Source organism: Leucoraja erinacea, chromosome 1 (assembly GCF_028641065.1).
Source record: "Leucoraja erinacea ecotype New England chromosome 1, Leri_hhj_1, whole genome shotgun sequence".
NCBI lineage: Eukaryota > Metazoa > Chordata > Chondrichthyes > Rajiformes > Rajidae > Leucoraja > Leucoraja erinaceus.
The window spans coordinates 67,144,913-67,172,462 of NC_073377.1; the positions used below are offsets into that span (position 1 = coordinate 67,144,913).

Sequence of the window (27,550 nt, forward strand, 5' to 3'; positions counted from 1 at the left end):
ACCTTAGCCTGGAGTTTAATTTTCTAGAACTTGTGAGATGAATCACAATGAACATAACTGAAAACTGTTACATCGGATCTCTATGTCACATCCTGAATGTAACACAGCGAAACGTTCACTAGCTAAACATTACCAGACTGTGCATGCTTCAAGCAATACATTGAGGATGAAAAGCATTGAAAAGCTTAAGCAGTCGCCGTTCAAAAGGATGTTTTAATTGCAGTAAAAGAAAATAATGATTCTTTCTACTTGTAAGTAACTATCCTATTACATGTGTTTACCGTATGCACAGAATAAAGAGGAAATATTTGGAATGGGAATAAATAGCCAATTTTGAGTTAGTCAACCTGTGGAAATGAATATTTCTATGAGCGATAGGTTGTATGGTGCAAAATGCTTTCAAAATAGGTATAACTTAGGCTGTATTTTCTTTGAATAATGCTTATTCTCTGACCGCGTTAAAATGCTTATTCTCTGACTGCATAATTCAAAGTTATATGTGTCACTTATGAAAACAAAAATTTAAATACATGCATTATTACCAAAAATAATTTATATTGGAGCAGTTGAGTGTATGAAAGGTTGGTCGGTTTCATTGCTTAATTTTCACCTCTATTGCATAGAAAACATAGAAAATCGGTGCAGGAGGAGGCCATTTGGCCTCTGAGGGGAAAAAAGAAATGACATTTTTAAAGACTTTTGTAAAGAGAAAATGGTTTGGCCTTTTTTTAACGAGTGGATAAATGATTTTCAGATACACAAGTTAGAATGCGTGAATGATTACTTTATAATTCATTCCTAATGCTTCGAATTTACATTAGACTTTTTAAACATGAATGGAGAAACGTTTTTTGTTTATGTTGTCATGTTTGTGTGAATATCGAATGTCATTTGTTTATGTGAATATAGAATTTGAATATCAAATTTACAGTCAGACTATACTAAATAAAGAATGGCAAATGATGCTGTTGGTGTACTAGGAGTAGTTTTTGCAGTCAGACAAGTAGTTAGGGTGCATAATGCTAACCGTTCAGTTGTCTTCCCTGTATGGACATTTATTTAAATACAGTCGCCATCTTGTCTCATTGGCAATTTAACAGGTATATTTCACAAAATTCTGGAGTTTCATCTAATTGTGTTTCTTCTATTAGTGCTGTTTTCTATCTTGACAACAATGATACTGATAGAAATATGGAAACCTGCCAATTATATCTCCTTTAAACTTTACATCTCACACCTTAAACCTCAGGCCTCTAGTGTTTGATTTTTTCCATCCTCAAAAAAAGCTTCTGACTTTCTATCCTACCTATGTCGCACATAATTTTGTAGACTTCTATTAGGTTTCCCTGCAATCTGTGGCATTCCAGAGAAAGCAATCTGTCTGCCCAAACTCTCCCTGTAGCTAATATCCCCTAATCCAAGCATCATCCTGGTAAACCACCTCTGCATTCTTTTAAAGCCTCCACATCCCACCTGTAAATGGGGAGACCAGAACTGCACATAATACTCTAAATTTGGACTAACCAAAGCCCCATAACGCTGCATCTTGAATGCACTGTTTTCATTAGAAAGGAAGTTGAAAACCAATGGGCATAAAGTCATTAGTGGAGGGAAGCTGAAGAGATATGTTTGCACTGGTGGGTGATCTGAGGCTGGATCTCTTTGCTGACGTCTTCACTACATTAGAAAGATGCTTATATGTGCATCCAAAGAGCTATGACCTGCAGGGCCACGGAGCAAGCATCGCAAGATGAAGTTAGATTGGGTAATTCTTTTGCTGCTGACGCAATTGGTCAAATGGCCTCTGACTACATTGTGAATTTTCTATGATTCCACCTGAATATTCAAACCATATTATCCTGAACAGTTTAGTGTGTCTGTGGATGATGATTGGATTTTTGATGCCATGATGAAGAGTTTAATATGCAGGGTCTGTTACTTCACACATGAGTGTTGTGGTATCTGTACTGCTGTATTATAGAATCATGTGGTAATGCAGATCCATAGGTGACTGTTCAGATTGTTCAATGGTACTTGATTATCATATGTACAGATGGATTGTTAAATTCTTTTTTTGCATACAGTTCAGTAAAGTATCGCCATACCTAAACACAATCTCCGATTAGTACAAAGTGTATAGAAATAGGCATAATTGTGTTGTGCCTGCATCAGCTCTGTGGAAGAGTTATTCGATGAGTTCCTGCAAATATTCCTCGATTAAATAATCACCCGATTCCCTTGATAAGCTCCCATTGAACTTTTTTTGCCACCTTTCAGGCAATGCATTCCAGATGACAAATTTCTCCATTTAGTTATTTTGGCTTAATATCTTCTTTGGGTCTTTTGCCAATTTGCTTCATTGACCATCAAGCAATGGCAGAACGTCGTCTGACACACGAGCAAACAAATCATTTCCATTACAGTTTCTCTCGAGTTACTCCTTTGTAAGCCCCCCATCTCCAAATTGATAATTCTTACCATGCAGGTGATGTATTTCAGCTCTGGTCAATATTTTCTCTGAATTCCATTCCAAATCACAATCTTACACATTCCTTTATTATCATTGAGGCAAAAAATCATTGTGCTTCCTACTTAACATTATTGTAATGTTAAGAACAACCTTAAGGTCTGAAGAAGGGTCTTGACCCGAAACGTCGCCTATTTCCATCGCTCCATAGATGCTGCCTCACCCGCTGAGTTTCTGCAGCATTTTTGTCTGCCTTCGATTTTCCAGCATCAGCAGTTCCTTCTTTAACATTATTGTAAGATTTCTTTACCATGTTGATTGCAGTGGTTAAAGAAGCTAACTTATTATCACTTCCAGAGGATTAGGGGCAATAAACATTTATTATCAGCAAAGTCCAAATCCATTATGGAATTCAATAAGATTTAAACCCGTCAAAAATCTTTAAAACCCATGTAAATGGAATTGATAAGCTGCCTGTGGTACGACGATATAATACATATAAAGACAATGTAAGTTCCTTGCTTTTGTACTTTCTGAAAGCATGCGCAAATTCAAATTAATATCAGTTATCATTCTTTTCCAGTGCTCGAATATCCTTGATCAATTACTGCCCCTCTTTAACCTTTTTTTCCTAAGTTATATTTCCAGAAGACATTGTAGCCAGCAATATTGCATCCATCCAATCCTTCTGAGAATCAGATATTTTTATTGTCTATTGATCACAGTCACTGCAGTGTTTCGCTGCAACTGCAACTTGTCGTCTGCCTTTAAGACATGGTGCAGAGGTGATCTTTATCTCAGTCTACCTAGCATTGCTCTCTTGTGTGATGTATGTTCTTGTATTATTAGAGTCATAGTTATACATCACGCAAACAGGCCCTTTGGCACAACGTGCCTACACCGACCGACATGCCTCATCTACCTGCTTATATTTGGTCCATATTCTTCTAAACCTATCCTATCCATGTACCTGCCCAAATGTATTTTAAACTTTGTAATATTACCTGCCTCAACTACCACTTCTGGCAGCTCATTCAATATACCCTCTACCCGTTGTGTAAAAAAGGGTATTAAATCTCCCCCCCGCCCGCTCACCTTAAGTCTATGTCCTCTGGTTCTTGATTACTCTACTCTTACTTAAAGATTCTGCATTTAACCCTATTATTACATTGCTTATTTTCTCTTGTGGCTGGGCAATTTTACTTCATGCTTTTGCATATTTCAACAATATCAAAACAATTTGAAATTGAATTAATTTTGAAAGCCTGATGGGATTGGAGAGAAAATTGCCTCATTGGCTTAGATCCCACTATGTTTCTTGTCCCATCATAATTACGTGACTCTTGTGCGGGTTAACGTGGTGCACAAGGCATCTGCACAACTTCACCCATCTCTGCTCCAGAGTCAGCACACATGCTGCAGACTTCTTCTCGTGTGACTTCCTCCACAATTCCAATACTTCCTCCACCAGCTTTTTGTGCAAAACCCTCCAGAAACATCAGTGCATCCAAAATTCTGCTGCTAATCAGACATTCCATGCTGAAATTCCACCATTGAAAATGACCCTTTGCATTTTTCTGCCTTTCTCTTCTCTATTTTCCTTTAAAGACTATCTCTTTGGTGACATTTAGTCACACCTCCCAAGATCTACTCTTCAGCTCTGCATCAACTTTTGTTTCCAAATGCTTATAGGCATTGGCTTGGGATGCACTGTTATGTTAAAAGCTGTAGATTAGCATGAAATATTGAAGGTCAGGTGTATTTCTTGCTCCCGATTTCTGTTCAATAAACACTGTTGATTGCCGGTGTGAGCATCAGGCATGGACAGGATTAGACAATACAATATCTCTACTGAATCGAAGTTTACATTATCAAAGATAGGCATAAAATGCTGGAGTAACTCAGCGGAACAGGCAGTATCTCTGGAGAAAAGGGATGGGTGACGTTTTGGGTCGAGACCCTTCTTCAGTCTGAAATGTCACCCATTCCTTCTCTCTAAAGATGCTACCTGTCCCGCAGTTACCCCAGCATTTTGTGTCTATCTTTGATTTAAACCAGCATCAGCAGTTCTTTCCTATAAATGAAGAAGTGGTGATACATTTCCAAATTAGAATGGTGCATGACCTGGTGGTGAACCTGCAGGTGGTGGTGGTGTTCCCAAGTGCTTCCTGTTCTTGGTCTTTTAGGTGGTTGAGGTTAAGGGTTTGGCAGTTTTTCCAAAATAGGGTATTAAAGGTTAAACAGAGTTTTCACAGCATTGAAAATTGTTTCCTCTTCAATTAAAGTAATTCAAATGTGTGCTTAAAGTTCATTTAGTTGTACCTTAGCCTGGAGATTAATTTTCTAGAACTTATGTTTTCTGTGAGATGAATCACAATGAACATAACTGTAAACTGTTCAATCGGACCTCTGCGTCACATCCTGAGTGTAACACAGGGAAACATTTACCAGCTAAAAACTCCCGTATGGCTTGCACAGCCTAAATTTGTAGGCAACTTGTTCTATTTGATCTTATTTGATTGTGCACACCAGGTTGATTGCATTCGTCGGAACAGGGCGGACCACGTGAAGGTTGCAATCTCCCACCCCAGACTGTGCATGATTTAGTGGAACAGGCCACAATCTGGAGAGAAGGAATGGGTGATGTTTCGGGTTGAGATTCTTCAGACTGAGAGTCGGGAGAGGGTCTTGAGATATGGAAGGGTAAGGTTTGAAAATGACAGATCAAAGCAGATGATGATAAGGAAATGTAGAATGGTTCATTGTTAGCTGAGGGGACAAGGAGGTGCACAATCAATAAAATTAATCAGGACAGTGAAACTAGTCAGAGAATTAAGGTGGGGGAGGGACAGAGAGCAAGGGTTATTTGAAGTTGTAGAAATCAATATTCATACTGCTGAGTTGTAAGCCACCCAAACAAAATATAGGTGCTGCTCCTCCAATATCAAGATTGACAAGACTCAGACATGAGCAGTGGTCATTCATGTAGAGTGAGTGCTTCTCTTCAGCTTCTATCGTTGGAATTGAAGAGGTGAAAGAGGTTGAAAATAGACTGAGATACAATAGCAGGAAAGATAGACCGAGGCAACAAATGTCACGACTGTTTTGCCTAAACAACCATTAGCTCGTCAAAGTTCAAGTTCAAATCACAAACACAAACACATCACGTACGATGAAAATCTTGCTTGCAGTAAATCACAGATACACTCAGACAACACGCAAAAACATAAATTATACCTCAATTATACCTTAATAACACACAAATTCTGCAAGTAACTGAAAAGAAAAAGATTGTCCAAAAATAAAAATGAAATTAGTACAAAAACACACAATTAGAAAAGAAGTCCTTGGTAGTGTAAGAGGTGTTAGTTTTATTCATATGACAATTTTTAGTAAAACAAACAATTCTGGGGAGAAATGTTTAATTAATCGCCAACAGGGAATTTTAAGCCATTATTCACGCTGTTCCCATGTGTTCTGTGGTCTGCTGAAAACCAATTCCAAAGTCTGACTGGATTTCAAAATTTGAACTTGATTGCATCATTGTCACAATTGGGATAAAATGGAGTTTGCATTTGGGCAAAGGTTAAAACCATAAAGACAGCAAGTGAGATCAGTGGCAAAAAAATCCATGCAGCTGCAAAGTTGCAAGGTGCTATCTCACACGGATACTGAAGACTGATATTACACATCCCTATATGAAAGTCCAATGTTCATTTGACAGCCACTTTTCTAACTATTTTAACAATTAAATGGTAAAGGAATCAGTTGGTATTAAACTATTGTGCAATTTAGAAGATTCATTCTGACCAAGGAATAGACTAAGCACAGAATTGTTGTGGAGGGATTAGGGTGTGAGGGACCAGTACTCAATTGGTCGACTCAGAGAGAGACCCCCTGATATTTCAAGGAATGGATGTTATTATTGCATTAAAGATTGACACAAAATGCTGGAGTAACTCAGTGGGTGTGACAACATTTCTGGAGAAAAATGATGGGTAACGTTTCTTCAGACCTGAAACGTCACCCATCCCTTTTCTCCAGAGATGCTGCATGACCTGCTGAGTTATTTTTAAGAAGGAACTGCAGATGCTGGAAAAATCGAAGGTAGACAAAAATGCTGGAGAAACTCAGCGGGTGAGGCAGCATCTATGGAGCAAAGGAATAGGCGGCGCTTCCGGTCGGGACCCTTCTTCACATTGATTGTAGTAGGGGGGAGAAAGCTGGAAGAGAGATTGAGGCGGGATAAAGCCTGGCAAGTGATAGGTGGATACAGGTGAGGAGGAATTTGATTGGCAGATGGGTGGTCAAAGGCCAGATATGGGAGGAACACAGAAGGTGGTGAGGTAAGGAGAAGTCAGATGAAGAGATGCAGGTGGAAGGTGATGGGGGAAGAGGAAAGGGCTGCGGTTAATCACCTAAAATTGGAGAATTCAATGTTCATACCATTGGGTTGTAAGCTACCCAAATGGACACAAGGTGCTGTTCCTCCAGTTTGCGTGTGGCCTCACCCTGACAGCGGAGGAGGCCAAGACAGAAAGGTTGGTATGGGAAGGGGAAGTGGATCGGAACTGGGAGATCCAGCAGGCATTAATATTATTCTAGAATGATCAAGCAGGGAACCAAATGGAGAATTATTTTTAAAGTCTATTAGACTAAGTGCTCCCCAAATGCAATATTCAACCACTCACCCATTCCCCCAACGCAACCCGTTCCCCCAACGCAACCCATTCCCCAATGCAAATTTCCACCACACACCCATAGCCCCCAACTGCGCAGGTGCTGCTCATTTCCCCTCATCCCCCAGCTCTCCCTCCCCTATCTCTTCACCCTCCATTTTCTTTCCCCTATCCTCATCCCTTCCCCAATTCCTCCCTCACCCGCATCGTCGGAGCCCAGGCCCTGGATCGTCGGTGCCCGCAGATGCAGCCCTAGCCACTCTCCACCCGGCAGAACATTGGTCATGCACACTCTGCTCACTCCGCTTCTTCAGCTTTATTCTCCTCGCTGGGCTAGGCGAGCACCACCAGTGATTGACAGCGGACGCAGTCAATCAGTGCGGTGATGGTGCAGGAAGGGGCGTCGCGCCGGGCAAGGCGGGCTCCGCCGGTGACTGACAGTGGACGCGGCCAATCAGCATGGCGATGGTGCAGGAAGGGGCATCGCCGTCCCGGCCGTGGCAGTGACTGACAGGAGAGGAGACCAATTTGCGTGGCGGTGACTGATAGGAGAGGAGACAAATCTGCGCATGCGCGGTTTTTAAGATTTTTAAACCTTAATAACTTTTAAATATACCATCGATTGGAACAAAACTTGTTGCACTTGCAGCACAGGAGAATGGTAAGGTGGCGAAAAATTGTAGTGCTATCATATATCTTTTTTGCGCAAATAGAAAAACCATGCTAACTGGAAGATAACAAGATCAGAGTTTTTGTTATACATAAGATAGATAGATAGATAGAAGATAGATGTCTACAGATGAAGAATAGTTGGATAATTGTTTGGATAGTTGTCTTGAAGTGAAAAATATTAATCCCTAGATGGAATAACCATGGAAAAACCATTAAAGGAATACAGTGAGAAGCATACATTTGTACAGTGCCCTGGTAAATTTGAGGTTAAGGCTTTGAGTTATACATATAAGCTGTGCGTTTTGAATGTCTAAGCTGGTTGATGGGAGGAGGTGTCAAATGAAGATAAACCACTTCCACAGAAAGAAAATCAGATGATGTGATAAGATGAACTGCTGCGTGCACCTGCTGCTCACAGAAAAATAAAACACTTTTAATTTGGTTGTGGGAGGCTAGGAGAGATAGAAGCCTCAGTCCTCTTTGCCCTGCACCTGGTTGATACCCACCCTCTTTGGAGGACCAATGCAAAGATCTCTCAGCTCTCTGTGCTTGCGATCTCAGGACCCTCAACAAATTGAGCTCTTTCTTTTTGAATGCATTACTAACAACTTCAACTACTGATTGTGCATTAGTAACATTAAATGAGTCAAGTTTATTGGGGTTGAGAGCAGGAAGTAAATGCCTCCATATAAGGAGTATAGAATATTTGGAAAGGGTTAAGGTTTATTTATTAAAGCAATGAAAATCCTATTTAAAAAGGTGAAGAATGTTTAAAGATAATAATCTACTAAGGTGAAGGGATGGAACTGCAGGTGCTGGTTTATACTGAAGATAGACACAAAGTGCTGGAGTATCTCAACGGGTCAGGCAGCATGTCTGGAGAAAAAGGACAGGTGACGTATCGGGTCGGAAGCCATCTTCAAACTGATCGCCAACATTTTAATAACATAATAGAATTCCCAATAACTGCTGCTATTGCTTCATGATTCTGCTTTTAATGACAACACGATAGTGACTTCATTCCTGGCTTGATTTGAACTTCTTGGCACCTTTGTAGAATGACACCAGCATTGCCCTCTGTTTCTCAAGATTAGCCATGGAAAATCAGCATCTGAATGTTTCTGACACCAGTAGCCCTGAAAATCAAACGGTGACAGACTGGAGCCTCACACCCAAGGTATTTACATCATAGAAATACAGACTTCTGCATTATAATTGAGAACCCCTAAACAGCTGTATAAGGACTTGATGAGACTATTACAATCAAAATATTTCAAACAGGAGTGATGTATAACAAAATACTTCTAAGATAGACACAAAATGCTGGAGTAATTCAAGGGGACAGGCCACATCTCTGGAGAGAACGAATGAGTGATGTTTCGGGTCGAGACACTTCTTCAGACTTCTGTTGGATTCATAACATTAAATGGGGAAGTTAATCTAGGCAGCATTTACATGCACAATGAGCAAACATAGTTCATTTTGTGGTCTGTTTATACATTGTGGTGACTTGATTGCAATAATATATGACCGAGGAGTGGCTGAGTTGGTGATCCGTGATCATATTAAATGGCGGTGCAGGCTCGAAGGGCCGAATGGCCTACTCTTGCACCTAATTTCTATGTTTCTATGTTTCTATGGTGCAGGGAGCAGGGATTCAGATTTCTGGATCATTGGGATCTTCCAGGGCAGGGGTGACCTGTATCAAAGGGGTGGGTTGCACCTAAACTGGAGGGCGACCAACATCCTTGTGGGAAGGTTTGCTAATGCTACACGGGAGGGTTTAAACTAGATTGGCAGGGGGTGGATCTCGTGCATGACAGAGGCACATGAGAGGCTAGAAGTGGGTATGGAGGGTGGTGTGGGAAAGGTTAGTGGATTTAATGGGCAGGTGGAAGGCGGCGAGTGAGGAAGGAGGGTTGGCTTAAACAGCACGTATTTTAAAGCAAGGGGCCTGACGGGTAAGGCAGATGAGCTTAGGGCATGGATAGGTACGAGCGACTGGGACGTTGTAGCCATGACTGAAACCTAGTTAAGGGAGGAGCAAGGTACACAAAAATGCTGGAGAAACTCAGCGGGTGCAGCAGCATCTATGGAGCAAAGGAAATAGGTAAAGTTTCGGGCCGAAACCCTTCTTCAGATTGATAGGGGGTGGCAGGGTGAAGGAAGGAAAAAAAAGAGGAGGAGGAGCCTGAAGGCTGGGGGATGGGAGGAGACAGCTCGAGGGCTAAGGAAGGGGAGGAGACAGCAAGGGCTAGCAAAATTGGGAGAATTCAATGTTCATGCCAACCGGATGCAAGCAACCCAAGCGGAATATGAGGTGCTGTTCCTCCAATTTCCGGTGTTGCTCACTCTGGCAATGGAGGAGACCCAGGACAGAGAGGTTGGATGGGGAATGGGAGGGGGAGTTGAAGTGCCGAGCCACCGGGAGGTCAGGTAGGTTCTTGCGGACCGAGCGGAGGTGTTCAGCGAAACGATCGCCCAACCTCCGCTTAGTCTCACCGATATAGATCAGCTGACATCTAGAGCAGCGAATGCAGTAGATGAGGTTGGAGGAGATACAGGTGAACCTCTGTCGCACCTGGAACGATTGCTTGGGTCCTTGAATGGAGTCGAGGGGGGAGGTAAAGGGACAGGTGTTGCATTTCTTGCGGTTGCAACGGAAAGTGCCCGGGGAGGGGGTGGTACGGGAGGGAAGGGAAGAATTGACAAGGGAGTTGCAGAGGGAGCATCTTTGCGGAAGGCAGACATTGGGGGAGATGGGAAGATGTGGCGAGTGGTGGGGTCACGTTGGAGGTGGCGGAAATGACGTAGGATTATTTGTTGTATGTCACGGCTGGTGGGGTGAAAGGTGAGGACTAGGGGGACTCTGCCCTTGTTACGAGTGCGGGGATGGGGAGAGAGAGCAGTGTTGCGGGGTATGGAAGAGACCCTGGTGCGAGCCTCATCTATGGTGGAGGAGGGGAATCCCCGTTCCCTGAAGAATGCGAGGAGCAAGACTGGCAGCTCAATGTTCCAGGGTACAGGAGCTTCAGGTGAGACATGGCTGAGGGAAAAAGAGGAGGGGGGGCTGCATGTTGGTTAAGGAGGATGTCAGGGCTGTGTTCAGAGGTGACATTATGGACAGTTCGTCTAGTGAGGCTATATGGGTGGAGCTGAGGAACAAGAAAGGGATGATCACCTTGTTGGGGGTGTACTACAGACCCCTGAGTAGTCAACAGGAATTAGAAGAACAAATGTGTCAGGAGATTGCAGACAGCTGCCGATCGAATAAGGTTGTTGTAGTAGAGGATTTTAACTTCCCCAATATAGACTGGGAAATTCATAGCGTGAATGGTTTAGATTTGGTGCAATTCCTCGAAAGTGTTCAGGAGAGTTTTCTTAAGCCGTATGTGGAGGCCCCTACATGTGACAGGGCAACGCTGGATCTAGTATTGGGAAATTGGGAAGGGCAAGTTAATGAAGTGTGTGTGGAGGAGACTTTTGGAACCAGTGACCACAGTTCGATTTGGTTTAAGAGTGTTATGGACAGGGACGGAGAGAATCCACAGGTTAAAATGCTCCTCTGGGGCAAGGCCAACTTTGAGGGTATGAGATACGGTCTTGCTCAAGTTGACTGGAGCAGGTTATTTGAGGGGAAAGGAACATTGGTCAAGTGGGATGTTTTTAAAAGTGTACTGAAGAAAACTCAGGATGTATACGTCCCCGTTACAGTGAAGGGCAAAGCAGGCAAACGTAAGGATGCTTGGCTGACGAGGGAAATTGAGGCATTAGTCAAAAACAAGAAGGATGCATGGGACAGGTAAAGGCAGCTGGGATCCAGTGCATCCCTGGAGGAGTTTAGGGAACTAAGGAGTATATTAAAAAAAAAAGGAAATCAGAAGGGCAACAAGGGGCCAGGAGATAGCTCTGGCGGGTAGCATTAAGGACAATCCCAAAATATTTCTTACATACATAAGGGGGAAAAGGATAGGCAATAGACAATAGATGCAGCAGTAGGCCATTCGGCCCTTCGAGCCAGCACTGCCATTCAATGTGATCATGGCTGATCATCCCCAATCAGTACCCCGTTCCTGCCTTCTCCCCATATCCCCTGACTGCTATTTTTAAGAGCCCTATCTAGCTCTCTCTCTTGAAAGCATCCAGAGAACCTGCCTCCACCACCCTTTGAGGCAGAGAATTCCACAGACTCACCACTCTCTGTGAGAAAAAGTGTTTCCTCGTCTCCGTTCTAAATGGCTTACTCCTTATTCTTAATCTGTGGCCCCTGGTTCTGGTCTCCCCAAACATCGGGAACATGTTTCCTGCCTCTAGCGTGTCCAAGCCCTTAACAATCTTAAATGTTTCTATGTGATCCTCTCTCATCCTTCTAAACTGCAGTGTACAAGCCCAGCTGTTCCATTCTCTCAGCATATGACAGTCCCGCCATCCCGGGAATTAACCTTGTAAACCTATGCTGCACTCCCTCAATAGCAAGAATGTCCTTCCTCAAATTAGGGGACCAAAACTACACACAATACTCCAGGTGTGGTCTCACTAGGGCTCTGTACAACTGCAGAAGGACCTCTTTTCTCCTATATTAGATTCCTCTTTTTATAAAGGCCACTATGCCATTTACTTTCTTCACTGCCTGCTGTACCTGCATGCTTACTTTCATAGACTGATGTACAAGGACCCCCAGATCCTGTTGTACTTCCTCTTTTCCCAACTTGACGCCATTTAGATGGTAATCTGCCTTCCTTTTTTTGCTACCAAAGTGGATAACCTCACATTTATCCACATTAAACATCATTTGCCATGCATCTGCCCACTCCCCCAACCTGTCCAAGTTACCCTGCATTCTCATAGCACCCTCCTCACAGTAAGATAACATTAGCTACCCTCTAATCCACAGTAATTGATCCTGAGTCTATAGAACATTGGAGAATGATCACCAATGTGTCCTCGATTTCTAGAGCCACTTCCTTAAGTACCCTGGGATGCAGACCATCAGGCCCTGGGGATTTATCAGCCTTCAGTCCCATCAGTCTGTCCAACAATATTTCCTGCCTAATGTGGATTTCCTTCAGTTCCTCTGTCACCCCAGTTCCTCTGGCCACCACTATATCAGGAAGATTGTTTGTGTCTTCTTCAGTGAAGACAGATCCAAAGTACCTGTTCAACTCATCTGCCATTTCCTTGATCCCCATAATAAATTCACCTTTTTCGGTCTTCAAGGGTCCAATTTTAGTCTTAACTAATTTTTTCCTCTTCACATACCTAAAGAAGCTTTTACTATCCTGCTTTATATTCTTGGCTAGCTTACCCTCGTACCTCATCTTTTCTCCCCGTATTGTCTTTTTGGTTATCTTCTGTTGTTCTTTAAACATTACCCAATCCTCTTGCTTCCCGCTCATCTTTGCCTGACGTCCCTTGTCAGCCACGGTCGTCCCTTTCTCCCCTTGGAATCTTTCTTCCTCCTAGGAATGAACTGATCCTGCACCTCCTGTATTATTCCTAGAAACACCTGCCATTTTTGTTCCACTGTCATCCCTGCTAGTGAATCTTTCCAGTCAACTTTGGCCAGCTCCTCCCTCATGGCCCCATAGTCCCCTTTATTCAACTGCAACACTGACACCTCCGATCTACTCTTCTCCCTCTCCAATTGTAGATTAAACCTGACCATGTTATGGTCACTGCCTCCTAATGGCTCATTAACCTCGAGGTCCTTTATCAAATCCGGTTCATTACATAACACTAAATCCAGAATTGCCTTCTCCCTGGTAGGCTCCAATACAAGCTGTTCTAAGAATCCATCACAAAGGCACTCTACAAAGTCCCTTTCTTGGGGTCCAGTACCAACCTGATTTTCCCAGTCTACCTGCATGTTGAAATCTCCCATAACAACCACAGCATTACTTTTACTACATGCCAATTTTAACTCCTGATTCAACTTGCACCCTATGTCCAGGCTACTGTTTGGGGGCCTGTAGATTAGTCCCATTAGGGACCCCTTACAATTCCTTAGTTCTATCCATACTGACTCCACATCTCCTGTTTCAATGTTACCCCTTGCAAGAGATTGAATTTCATTCCTCACCAACAGGGCAACCCCACCCCCTCTACCCACCTGTCTGTCTTTTCGATAGGAGGTATACCCTTGAATATTCAGTTCCCAACCCTGGCCCTCTTGCAGCCATGTATCATTAATTCCCACAACATCAACTTGCCAGTTTCTAACTGAGCCTCAAACTCGTCCACTTTATTCCTTATACTTTGTGCATTCATATACAGTACTTTGACCTCCGTATTCACTTCCCCCCTCGAACCGTTCGCAATTGGCCCTTGACATTACTCTGTTGTCCATTCTAGAGACAGGGAGATTCAAGAGTAAGTAGAGAGAGAGTGGGATCTCTCAGGTGGGATGAGTGTAGATATTGCATCTTGGTCCGCATGGGCAAGTTGCCCCAAAGGACCTGTTTCCATGCTGTCCATGACTCTCTGATGATAAATGCATGTTAATACTGTCCAAAATTACTATTAATTTCATTCCTCTTTATGACTTCCTTCATAATATATTGTATAATTTCCCATACCAATAATGTCAGTGTAGTTCTTTTTTTTCTCTCCCCTCTCTTTTCTTAAATAATGGGGTTACATTTGGTCCCTCTAATCTAATGCGGAAGTTATAGAATTTTAGAAACATAGAAAAATAGGTGCAGGAGTAGGCCATTCGGCCCTTCGAGCCAGCACCATCATTTAATGTGATCATGGCTGATCATCTAAAATCAGTACCCAGTTCCTGCTTTCCCCCCATATCCCTTGATTCCTTTGGCCCTAAGAGCTAAATCTAACTATCTAACTCTCTCTTGACTACACTTACAACTGGTGTAATTATAATCTGGATGTAAGTCGACACGTCCTGTTGATTCATTGCCTTAATTCTCCTAGAAGAATTAGGCCATTCGATCCTTTGAATCTGCCAATTTATGCCAGATCTCTCTCTCCCTCCCATCCCCATTCTTCTGCCTTCCCCCCATTTTCATTTCCCTTCTCTCTACCTTTTGTGTTTGATTTAATTCTATTCATGTGCTGCAAATCATGAATTCATAACTTACGAGGAAAGCGGAGAACCCGAGGGAACCCACATGATCACTGGGAGAAGGTGCAAACTCCACACAGACAGCACCTGAGGTTAGAATTGAAGAGGAAGAAGATTGAACTTGATTGACTTCCCTCACAGTGAAGCATGTGGATGGAATCCACTGTGATGGATGTTTATGTCAACTTTTACGTGGTTGTGTGTCTTGTTGCTTTTTACTTACCTGTAGTATGGTTGTATGGTAACTGAAATTTCATTGTACCTTAAGTGGCACATGTGACAATAAACTGACCTTGAACCCAGGTCTCTGGTGCTGTGAGGCAGCTGCTCTGCCAGTTTCTGTGGGCTGAAGGGCCTGTTCCTGTGCTGTATTGTTCCATGTTCATGACCGACCTGTGTGATAGCTTTTCCAATTCAGACAGCAGTCTTCAGGTCTGGAATGACCTAAGAGACAGTCTCTTCATTATATTCCAGATTATGAACTAAATTAACTAAATTCACCACTGGTGCACATCAACTCCGTTATCCCCAAAATGCGCTGCATTTATCGCTTACGCAAGTTATATAGCAACTCCAGCGCCACATATCTCCAAGCGAGGTTGGTATATTCCCCTCCCAGTTACACGCCATCCTCACTTGGAAATATATAGCCAGATCTTTTAGGTGCCAAGTGGATCTGCCTCCCTAACTGACCTGCGGAAATGCTTTCAACACAAGGGCTACGGTGGTTCAGAAAAAGTGCTCTATCAACGACTTTTCATGTGCTATTGGTTGGGTATAAATCCTGGCCTTACTCAGTTGGGCCGATGGGCCTGTTTCCATGCTGCACGACACTATCACTCTCTATTAGTCTATGGGTCTACTTGTGATGCTCAGATCCTGATAAATGAATAAATAAAAGTTCAAATCAGTAGCTAATTGTGGATCTGTATGAAAGTTTCATAATGGGCTTGCAGTAACTGTGGTCAAGGAGACAATTGTTAGCAGCTCCCAGTCTCTCATTATCCATCTGAAAATCTTGCATTTGATCAAGTAGGAATGATCACAGATGATTTTTTTAAATTAGATTAGATTAACTTTAATTGCATCACAAACAGAGATTTCCATCAAATGACCTATCGATTCATTTGCATAATCTGCGTTCCTTTGAAAGTTTTTCTGATTCTTTCTGCTCAGTTCATTGGAATATTCAGAGAACAAAACGATGCCTCCCACCACCTTTGCTATATTTAGCAACCCATTTCCTGACTGGTAGCGCTGATGCGTCATATCTAAAATGTGAATAACATTTTTATGGTTTGTATCTAAAAATATACCTCCTATTTTATGGGTTATATTGTTTCATTGTAGCACGAATGTTCATAAAGCTAATGAGGCAAATTTATAAGTTACAATCTTCTTCTTTTTGCGGATGGCATGCACAGCCTAAAGTTGTGGGACAACTTGTTATATTTGATCTTATTTGATTGTGCACGCCGGGTTGATTCCATTAGTTGAAACAGGGCGGACCACGTGAAAGTTGCAATCTCCTACCCCATAAACAGATACATTAGAGTCAAGATTAGATAAAGAGAAGTGGAGAGAATCCAGTGGATTATAGGCTAGTGAGCCCCACATAAGTGGTAGATAAGATATTGGAGGGAACTCTATGGGATAAGATTTATTTCCATTTGGAAGAGAATGGGTTAATTAGGTACAAGGCATGGCTTTGTGCATGTCTTACTAACATGTTCAAATTATTTGATAAGGTGAAGCTACAGGAAGAGGTTGGAGAGACTTGGAATGTTTTCTCTGCAATGTCGGAGGTTGAGAGAGTCCTGATAGAGGTATATAAAATTACTAGACGAAGTGGGACCCGTTGGGTCCCATGTTCACATGGGAGGGCTGGTCCCCCAACGCAATATTCCACCTCTCCACCAATTCCAATATTGGTGGCCAGTGGAGGGGGGGCTTTCTGGAGCGCTGGTATGGGTGTTGTGGGCTGAAGGGACTGGTTTCCAGAGGGCTAGTATGGACATTGTGGGCCAAATGGATTCTTGTGGTGGCAGCTCAGCACTCAAGCCTGATGTGCTGACACCTCACACGGCTGGTGGGCTGGCAGTTGACGCACGGCTATTCCTTGAAATTCCATTTCAAGCAGGGTGCAAGGCCACCAAATTCAAATGCAGTTTCATACCACTTCAAGCAGGGTGCAAGGCCAACAAATTCAGGTGCAATTTCCTACCACTTAAAGCAGGGTGCAAGGCCACCAAATTCAAGTGCAGTTTCGTACCCGTCAAGCAGGGTGCAAGGCCACCAAATTCAAATGCAGTTTCATACCATTTCAATCAACACAAAACACCACTTAAACACCACACACAGTTCAGTAGACATTCAGTGCGATTCACAGCTCAAACAGAGTCATGATCTCTCCGTCCTCCATCTTGAAGAGACTGAGCCACACCCACACTTCCGGATATTATAATCCCTCCCCCCCTCCCACCGGAAGGGGCGTGATCTTGGTGTGATTGACAGGAGAGAGATTCTCAAATTTTTTTAACACTTTTAATTTTAATTGATGGGAAGAATCCTCTGCACCTGATGAGCGGAGAGGGACTGAGTAAGATGACCAAAATTCACAGCCGTAAGTGGTAACATTTAATCTAAAATTAATATAGAGTGCAAACAGGAAATTGTCAAGTTTAGACTTTTAATCATGTGCTTTATTTCAAACCAACCACCACCACCAACCATTTGCTGTGCTTTACCGAGATGAGAAAAACATTTTTCACACAGAGAGTGGTGAATCTGTGGAATTCTCTGCCACAGAAGGTAGTTGAGGCCAGTTCATTGGCTATATTTAAGAGGGAGTTAGAAGTGGCCCTTGTGGCTAAAGGGATCAGGGGGTATGGAGAGAATGCAGGTATAGGATACTGAGTTGGATGATCAGCCATGATCATATTGAATAGCGGTGCAGGCTCGAAGGGCCGAATGGCCTACCTCTGCACCTAATTTCTATGTTTCTATGTTACTATGTTTATTTCAAACCAACTACCACCACCATCCATTTGCCGTGCTTTATTTCAAACCAATCGCCACCAACCATTTACTGTGCTTTATTTCAAACCAACCATATTTTCATTTTCAAACCACATTAAGGGCACTCAAGGTCAGTAAAACCACACTCACAGTTTAGTAGACATGTGTTAAGTGATATTCACAGCCCAGACTGGGAGACATGACCCCAACGCTCCCCCATCTTGCAGAGACTTACTGAAGCACTCAACACTTCCGGGTTTTATAGTCCCTCCGGAAGGGGCATGGCCTTCAGGAGAGAGAATCTCAACACTTTTTAAACACTACTAACTCTCTTATTTTTCATCGATGGGAAAAAAATCCTCTTGTCCTGCACAGTGGAGGGGGAATCTGAGTAAGATGGCCAAAAATCACAGCCGTAAGTGGCAGCGTTTTTTCTAAAATCAATATACAGAACAACAGGAAGTGGTCAAGATCAGACTTTTAGTAATATAGATTGGATGTGTAGGCAAGGTAGACAGTAAGAAGCTTTTTCCTAGGATGTAAATATCAAGTACTTGTAAATATCAAGCTTTTAGGTGAGAGGTGCAAAGGTTAAAAGAGCTGTGCAGGATACCTTTTCACACAGTTGGTGAGTGTCTGGAATGCACTGCTGGGGTTGGTGGTTGAGCCGGATGTGATAGTGGCATCTAGGAGGCTTTTGGATAGGCATATTGTATTGTATTGTATTGTATTCAAATTTATTGTCATTGTCTCGATTTGAGACAACGAAATGAATTTCCCTTACAGGCAGTATCGTTAAAAACAAATCACAAGAAAAATAATAAAAAATAAATAATAAATAAATAATAAAACATATTAAAAATAAAATTGAAATTGAATTAAAAATGTTTAAAAAAGCACAAACACATAAAGTCCACGACACAACATAACATAAATGGCACCAAGGTGAGGAAGGCACCATAGTCCAGCCAGCCTCCCCTCCGTGTTCATCCGTGGTCGGGGCCTTCCGAGCACCCGCAGTCGCCGCCCCGGGTGGCCCGATGTTCAGGTCCTCACGCCGGGCTGGTGGAACGCCGACGCCGAACCCCGACGGTGAGCATCCTCCTCCTCAGCGGCCTGGACCTTCTGATCAGCCGCCTCCCGCTGCCGGAGTCTGCAGCTCCTGAGTCCACAGGCCGAGCTGGGCAGAGTCGCAGGACCCCGCGTTGTAGTCAGCGCCGCCCGCGTTGGGAGCTCAGCAAACCGCAGCTCCATGATGTCGGTGCAGCAGGTCCGGCACTCCGGGCTCCAGACGGCGACCCCCGGTAAGGCATCGCCAGCCCCGCGATGTTTCAGCGCTGTCCTGCCGCTGCTGGAGCTCTGGTCGATCCCGGCAGGAAAGGCCGCGCCAATCCAGGCAGGTAGGCCGCTGTGGGGGGAGGGGGGAGGGGGGGGGGGGGGCGAGGACGCGACTCGAATAATAGTCGCGTCCTCACCAGGAAGCGGCTGAAGGACGGTATCCCCCGCACCGTGCCCTCTTCCCCCACATAAAAACACAAAAAAACACAAAAAAAACACACTTTAACATAACTAAATAAACTAAAAAACAAAAAGATACCGGGCTGTAGGTGGAGGCTGCTGGCACCAGCGCCACCGGAAGTACAATACTCATATACTCAATACTCAATACGGATATACAGGGAATGGAGGGATATTGAATGGAGGTATATGGATTATGAGCAGGCAGATAAGAATTGGTATCATGTTCAGCATGGACATTGTGGGCCAAGGGGCCTGTACCTATGCTGTACTGTTCTATGTTCTATGATTACTGCATGATGACTGCATTCTTGTTCAAAATTGTCAGAGATAGAAATACATTCTATGGCAGCAAACCACATCTTTTCAGGTAATTTCAAGGTCAGCAAGACATAGTGATTGACTTCACGAAGCGAAGCTGTACACACAAGCGTGTCTATATTGATGGCGCGTGATAATCGAAAGGTTCAAGTTCCTAGGAATAAACATCAGCAGCAATTTGTCCAGGGCCAGCCACATTGAAGCAATGGCCAAGAAAACACACGGATGCCTCTATTTCCTTAGAAGCCTTTGGAAGTTTAGCGTGTCCCTAACAACCCTCACCAACTTCTACAGATGTGCAGTGGAGAGCAACTAATTGGTATACATGACAACCTGGTTTGGCAACAGCTCCATCCAAGACAACAAGAAATTGCAAGGAGTTGTGGACACAGCCCAGACCATCACACAAACCAGCCTCCCTTCCATTGACTCCATCTACACTTCACGCTGCCTCAGCAAGGCCACCAGCATAATCAAGGACGAGTCGCACCCCGGGCACTCCTATCATCAACTGGAGTGCAATCCTGACCTCCCACCTACCTCATTGGAGACCTTTGAACTGTCTTTAATTGGACTTTATCGGACCTCAATGTTATATTTTGCACTAAATGCTGTACCCTTTAACCTTTATCTGTGCACGTGGATGGCTTGATTGTATTCATGTAAAATCTTTTAATTGACTGGATTGCATGCAAAGTAAATCTTTTCACTGTACTTCAGTACGCGTGACAATAATAAACTACACTCAAACTAATTTTATGATTAAATCTTCTATTTTTATTTTTTATCTTAAGTCATGCTATTATTTTACTTGGAGGGGGGTGGGGAAGGAAGCAAGGTAATATTTGTAGGTTGGAAACTAATTTTGGTTTCTGTGTTAATTTGATGATTGAGTCAGGATTCAGGAAAGTTTTGCATTTTTAAGTGCATTTTATATTTATAGAGAAATAACATGAAAGGTGTCCTCATTATAGCAGTAATGAGAAAATATTTTATGTTGCCCCTCATTTTATAGTGGTGGGTTACTGAATTCAGGATCAGGAGAATTTAAATTTAACTGAGTAAATAAATCTGGAATGTTCATGTTCACAAGTGATAGGAGAAAAATTAGGCCATTCGGACCATCAAGTCTACTCCGTCATACAATCGTGGCTGATCTATATTGCTTCTCCAACAGTCTGTCTGTCCCTTCCTTTGCTGGAAAAGAGGATGAAGATTGGACTTTTTTGCCTTCCATCACAGTGGACGGTGCGACTCTGGTCAGCAGCGGCCTCTGCAGTCTGTCCGCGTTTTATTATTTTTCTGTCTGTGTTTTAATGTAGTTTTTGTTATTTTTTGTTGGGGTGTGTGTGTTTTTTTTTTGTTGGGGGGGAAACTTTTTAAATCTCTCTCTGCACTGGAGACCCGATCTTTTCTCGTCGGGTTTCCGTTGTCGTTGGGGCCGCAACGAGGAGCGGCCTACAACAGGAAGAAGCCGGGGACTCTGGTGCTACAACTCACCGTCGCCGTCGCGGGGCTGGCCGAGTCCGGAGCGGGTGGAGCGGTGGAGGAGCGCTGCTGCTGCTGCTGCTGCTGCTGCTGCTGCTGCTGCTGCTGCGGCCCGACCGGAGAGTCGGAGGCTCCAACGACAGGTCTGTGGACGGCGGCACCGGGAGCCCGCGGGTCCCTGGAGGGAGACCGCTTTTCAGGGCTCTCGCAACGGCGACTTCACCCGCCCGAGTTGCGGGGTCGAAGAGCTCCTGGAGCGGGGCCTACATCACTGCCCCGCGCGGCTTGGAATGGCCGCGGGACTTTGCGAGCGCACACCGGGGGCTCTAACACCAAGACCCGGTGTGCGACCTTGCACCACCCGGCGTAGCTTTAATGGCCGCGGGACAATAGCCATCGCCAGCCGGGGGCTTTGACTTGGACTCTGACATCGTGGGGAGGAGAGTGCAGTGGAGAAATAAGTTTTTTTGGCCTTCCATCACAGCGATGTGATGGATGTTTATGTAAATTATGTTGTGTCTTGGGTCTATTTGTTTGTAATGTATGGCTGCAGAAACGGCATTTTCGTTTGGACCTCAAGGTGTCCAAATGACAATAAATGTATCTTGTATCTTGTATCTTGTGAGGAATGTGGGGAATCCGCTGCGGTTGATGCTCAAGTTACTTTTATGTAGTTGGCGCTTTTTTTCCCATATAGTCAAGTTCAAGTTCAAGTTCAAGTTTATTGTCATGTGTCCCAGATAGGCCAATGAAACTCTTGCTTTGCTTCAGCACACAGAGCATAATAGGCATTTACTACAAAACACATGAATAAATAAACTGATAAAGTGCAAATAACAAATAATGTTGTTTTTTTTTTTTTTTTTTAATTTATTAATTTTTTAAAATTTTTTTAATTCAATTTCAATTTTATATTTAATCCCAATCCCCCATCCCCACGACAAGAGGATGATGGTTCACCAGATTGACACCGATTTGCAGCCGAACGTGGCCAATGAGATAAGGGGCTGGAAAGCTGCGCCATTTATTTATTTATTTATTTATTTATTTATCTATTTATTTATTTATTTATTTATTGCCAGTGCTAGTGTCGAGTTATTGGCTTAAAACACTATTATTCTGAAATGGAGGGCAAGGAAAATTACTGAAGGCTTGTTTAGAGGCTACAGTGTGTTGTGACAGCATATAGAAACATAGAAAATAGGTGCAGGAGGAGGCCATTCGGCCCTTCGAGCCAGCACCACCATTCATTGTGATCATGGCTGATCGTCTCTATCAATAACCCATGCCTGCCTTCTCCCCATATCCCTTGACTCCACTAGCCCCTAGAGCTCTATCTAACTCTTTCTTAAATGCATCCAGTGACTTGGCCTCCACTGCCCTCTGTGGCAGGGAATTCCATAAATTCACAACTCTCTGGGTGAAAACGTTTTTTCTCATCTCAGTGTTAAATGGCCTCCCCTTTATTCTAAGACTGTGGCCCCTGGTTCTGGACTCGCCCAACGTTGGGAACATTTTTCCTGCATATAGCTTGTCCAGTCCTTATATAATTTTATATGTTTCTATAAGATCCCTCCTCACCCTTCTAAACTCCAGTGAATACAAGCCTAGTCTTTTCAATCTTTCCTCATATGACAGTCCCGCCATCCTAGGGATCAATCTCGTGAACCTACGCTCACTGCCTCAATCACAAGGATGTCCTTCCTCAAATTAGGAGACCAAAACTGTACACAATACTCCAGATGTGGTCTCACCAGAGCCCTATACAACTGCAGAAGAACCTCTTTACTCCTATACTGAAATCCTCTTGTTATGAAGGCTAACATTCCATTAGCTTTCTTCACTGCCTGCTGTACCTGCACGCCAACTTTCAGTGACCGGTGTACAAGGACGCCCAGGTCTCGCTGTGTCTCTCCCTTACCTAACCTAACCCCATTGAGATAATAATCTGACCTCTTGTCTTTGCCGCCAAAGTGGATAACCTCACATTTATCTATATTATACTGCAACTGTCATGCACCCTGCAACCTCCTAACATCCTCTTCACAGTTTACACTGCCACGCAGCTTTGTGTCATCTGCAAACTTGCTAGTGTTGCTCCTAATTCCCTCTTCCAAATCGTTAATATATATGGTAAACAGTTGCGGCCCCAACACTTAGCCTTGCGGCACTCCACTCGCCACTGCCTGCCATTCTGAAAAGGACCCGTTCACTCCTACTCTTTGCTTCCGGTCTGCCAACCAATTTTTTATCCATGTCAACACCCTACCCTCAATACCATGTGCTCTAATTTTAGTCACCAGTCTCCCGTGCGGGACCTTATCAAAGGCTTTCTGAAAGTCTAGATACACTACAACCCTTCATCCATTTTACTTGTCACATCCTCAAAGAATTCCAGAAGATTAGTCAAGCATGATTTCCCCCTTTCATAAATCCATGTTGACTTGGACTAATCCTTTTACTGCTATCCAAATGCTCCATTATTACCTCTTTAATAATTGACTCCAGCATCTTTCCCACCACCGAAGTCAGGCTAACTGGTCTGTAATTCCCCGTTTTCTCTTTCTCTTCAGTTCCTCGACCCTCTTAGGTCCTCTGTCCTCCAGTACATCTGGGAGATTGTTTGTGTCTTCCTTAGTGAAGACAGATCCGAAGACCTATTCAACTCTTCTGCCATTTCCTTGTTGCCCATAATAATTTCACCCGTGTCTGCCTTCAAGGGACCCACATTTGACTTTGTAAGAAAGGCCTATGACAGTGTCAAAAATATTATACACCTTGCAGGGCTCTCACTTAATTTTTTTTCCCTGTTGTCAGCCGGGCAACCTTGGCAGCTTTTTAAGTTGCCAAATGACAGTTTAGGTGGTCATTTAAGACGCGTGCGATAATGTGCTTGGATGAAATGCGTAGCTACCGGTCAGAATTATGCTCAATGAAGCATTCACATATTATTTCTGCTTCAAATAAAGTCACAAACTAAACATATTCACCAATCAAGACATGATATATACCACAATGACATGCAGCAAAATTATAATACAGTATCTCAACTCTTTTTACACGTTGCAATGCATGCAATTTCTATTATTTATTTCCATTTCCAAAACAAAAATGTGGTTGGATTATTCAGCGTATGATCAACCTCATTGAGACCAAGTGCAGGCTTGGCGATCGCTTTGCACAACACCTCCACTCAGTTCACAATAACCAACCTGATCTCCTGGTGGCTCAACACTTCAACTCCCCCTCCCATTCCGAATCCGACCTTTCTGTCCTGGGCCTCCTCCATGGCCAGAGTGAGGCCCACCGTAAATTGGAGGAGCAGCACCTAATATTTCGCTTGGGTAGTTTACACCCCAGCGGTATGAACATTGGCTTCTCCAATTTCAGGTCGTCCCTGCTTTCTCCTCCCCTTCCCAGCACTCAAATTCAACACAGACAGTGCCCGAGGACAGGATCGAACACAGATCTCTGGCATGTGAGGCAGAAAGTCCACCAGCTGTGCCACTATATTTTGTTTTCCAACACACACAAAATTATACGTTGATAACTTTGGTTATATAGAAATGAAAATATCCATTTTCAGTTTTATATCTCCAAGTAATGCTGCTTCTCCTCCTCCTCCTCCTCCTCCTCCTCCTCCTCCTCCTCCTCCTCCTCCTCCTCCTCCTCCTCCTCCTCCTCCTCCTCCTCCTCCTCCTCCTCCTCCTCCTCCTCCTCCTGTTGTAGGACATCTTGCTCTTACACACACACACTCACACACACACACACACACACACACACACACACACACACACACACACACACACACACACACACACACACACACACACACACACACACACACACACACACACACACACACACACACACACACACACACACACACACAATATATATTTATATAGTTATATGTTTACATATTCTGTTGTGCTGCTGCAAATAAGGATTTCATTGTTCTAACTGGGACGTGAGAGAAATAACAACCTTGACACTTGACTTACGTCGCTAATGTGTGGGATTGAACTAGTGTACAGGTGATCGGTGGTCGGCGTGGACTCGGTGGGCTGAAGGGCCTGTTTCCTCGCTGTATCTTTAAATTAAACAAAAAACACTAAAACCAGAGGGAGTCTAAAGAAGGGTCTCTACCTGAAACATTATCCAATTTCTTCTATCCAGAGTTGCTGGCTGCTCCATGGAGTTCCCCCGCACAATTAAAGCATGGAATAGTCTTCACCCTACCATAGTTACCCAACCAGACGCAATTAAATTTAAGGTAGCTCTTTTTTCCCCAAGAACCCTTTTTTGCTTAAGTCCAAGTCAAGAGTCAAGAGAGTTTTATTGTCATGTGTCCCAGATAGGACAATGAAATTCTTGCTTGCTGCAGCACAACAGAATATGTAAACATAATATAGAACAGAAGATAAAAGTTCAGTGTGTCTATATACCATAGACCATATATATACACAGTAAATAAACAGATAAAATGTAATAGGCTGTTATTGTTCAGCCCTCCACCACCTCCAGTTTAAATTCCATTTAGAATATTTATGGAGGATCAGGAAACCAGAAGCAAGTGTTACTCCAGGGAGTTACTGCAGATCCAGGGTCAGGGAGTGATTCTGCGTTGGTTTTCAGCGGTCGTGGAGAGGCGGCGACCAGACAGTGTCGACCAGTTGCCGTGGCAGTGCGCATGCGCAGGGCGGCCGATGATGTGCTGGCCGTGGTTGTGCGTATGTGCAGGGGTGGGGATGTGCTGGCCATAGCAGTGCGCATGTGCAAGGCGACCTGCCGTGCCGGCGGATGAGGAGCGAGCGGGGAGCGGAGACCCGGCGGCCCGGACATGGATACGGATGGTGGGCGGAGACGGAGAGTAACAGAGAGAGAGAGAGAGAGAGAGGGGGGGGGGCGCCCAGAGTTGAACGGCAGGTGTCCTGCCTTGGCCGGAGGCCGCCTAGATTTCGAGGCCCTAAGCTTCAGCCTATGAAGCCTAGTAGTAAATCCGGCTCTGTGAAGCCCCCCTAGATCTCGAGGCCCTAAGATTAAGCTTGTCAGGGTTATACGTAAATCCGGCCCTGTTAGGAGCTATATCAAACTCTCTCTTGAAAACATCCAGTGAATTGGCCTCCACTGCCTTCTGTGGGAGAGAATTCCACAGATTCACAACTCTCTGGGTGAAAATGTTTTTCCTCATCTCAGTCCTAAATGGCCTACCCCTTATTCTTAAACTGTGACCCCTGGTTCTGGACTCCCCCAACATCGGGGACATTTTTTCTGCATCTAGCCTGTCCAATCCCTTAAGAATTTTATATATTTCTATTTGGGATTTGACATTGGTATGATGTACACATCCAACAAATAAGTAATGATGATAAATCCTCATCACATTTTCTGAAATAATGCCAATGTGCTCTAGTATCTGGAGACTCATAACTTTTTTGAGGGTCTGCATTTCTCTCAATTTCTCACCGGATTGTGAGGGGCAGACAGGAGCAGAAACAGGACCGTTGCCCCATCGAGTCTGCACCCACACATTTACGCTGACCAACACACACAGCAGGGACAATTTACGCTTATACAAAGCCTACAAACCTGTACATCTTTGGAGTCTGGGAGAAAACTGAAGATCTCGGGGAAAACACAGGCGGTCACGGGGAGAATGGACAAACTTTGTACAGACAGCACCCGTAATCGGGATCGAACCCGGGTCTCCGGTGCTGCAAGCGCTGTAAGGCAGCAACTCTACTGCTGCGCCACCGTGCCGACACAATTATTGTCAATCCCTGGCCTCTGCTGCAGTGAATGGGCCAGTAAGCGAAGTCGCCTTCCACCCTATCTGTCTGGCCTAGGCCACCTGGCTGGTTACCGATGGGCTATTGAAATAAGATGCCTTCTCTACACTGCTGGGACTTCCTTTGCTTGCAAACTTTGCCCAAGATCTTCATCCACTCCATCAAAGGGATTGCAGACTCCAATGTATACATCCTGTGTACATTCTAACAGCATGAACACTTTGAAACTATCCGCAAAACGTGTTTACTGTGAATATTCTCTCTTTGCTTAAAATAGCATGATGTTCTAAAATGTTCAATTTTCTGTACTGAACGATTTTAAACCAGCCCATCACACCGACCAGTTTCCCCACTATTGACTCAATCTGCATTTCACACTTCCTTGTGAAAACAGCCAACATAATCAAGGACCTTACTCACCCTGGTTATTCCATCTTCTCTCTGCTCTCACATGTATAGGGGGCCTTGAAATTAATTGAGGCAAGTGGGATTCGTGTTAATAGGCATGAAGATA

The 27,550-nt window shown here is 43.8% G+C and overlaps 1 protein-coding gene across 1 annotated transcript in view; it reads left to right on the plus strand.

The window, feature by feature from the left end:
- txk (TXK tyrosine kinase) overlaps window positions 1-27,550 on the plus strand; it is a 57,177-nt gene continuing 29,627 nt past the window's right edge. Inside the window, exon 1 of the mRNA XM_055636614.1 lies at window positions 1-251. Within this exon, the coding sequence (XP_055492589.1) occupies window positions 236-251 (16 nt within the window). The 5' untranslated portion in view covers window positions 1-235. The remainder of the gene's footprint in view (window positions 252-27,550) is intronic.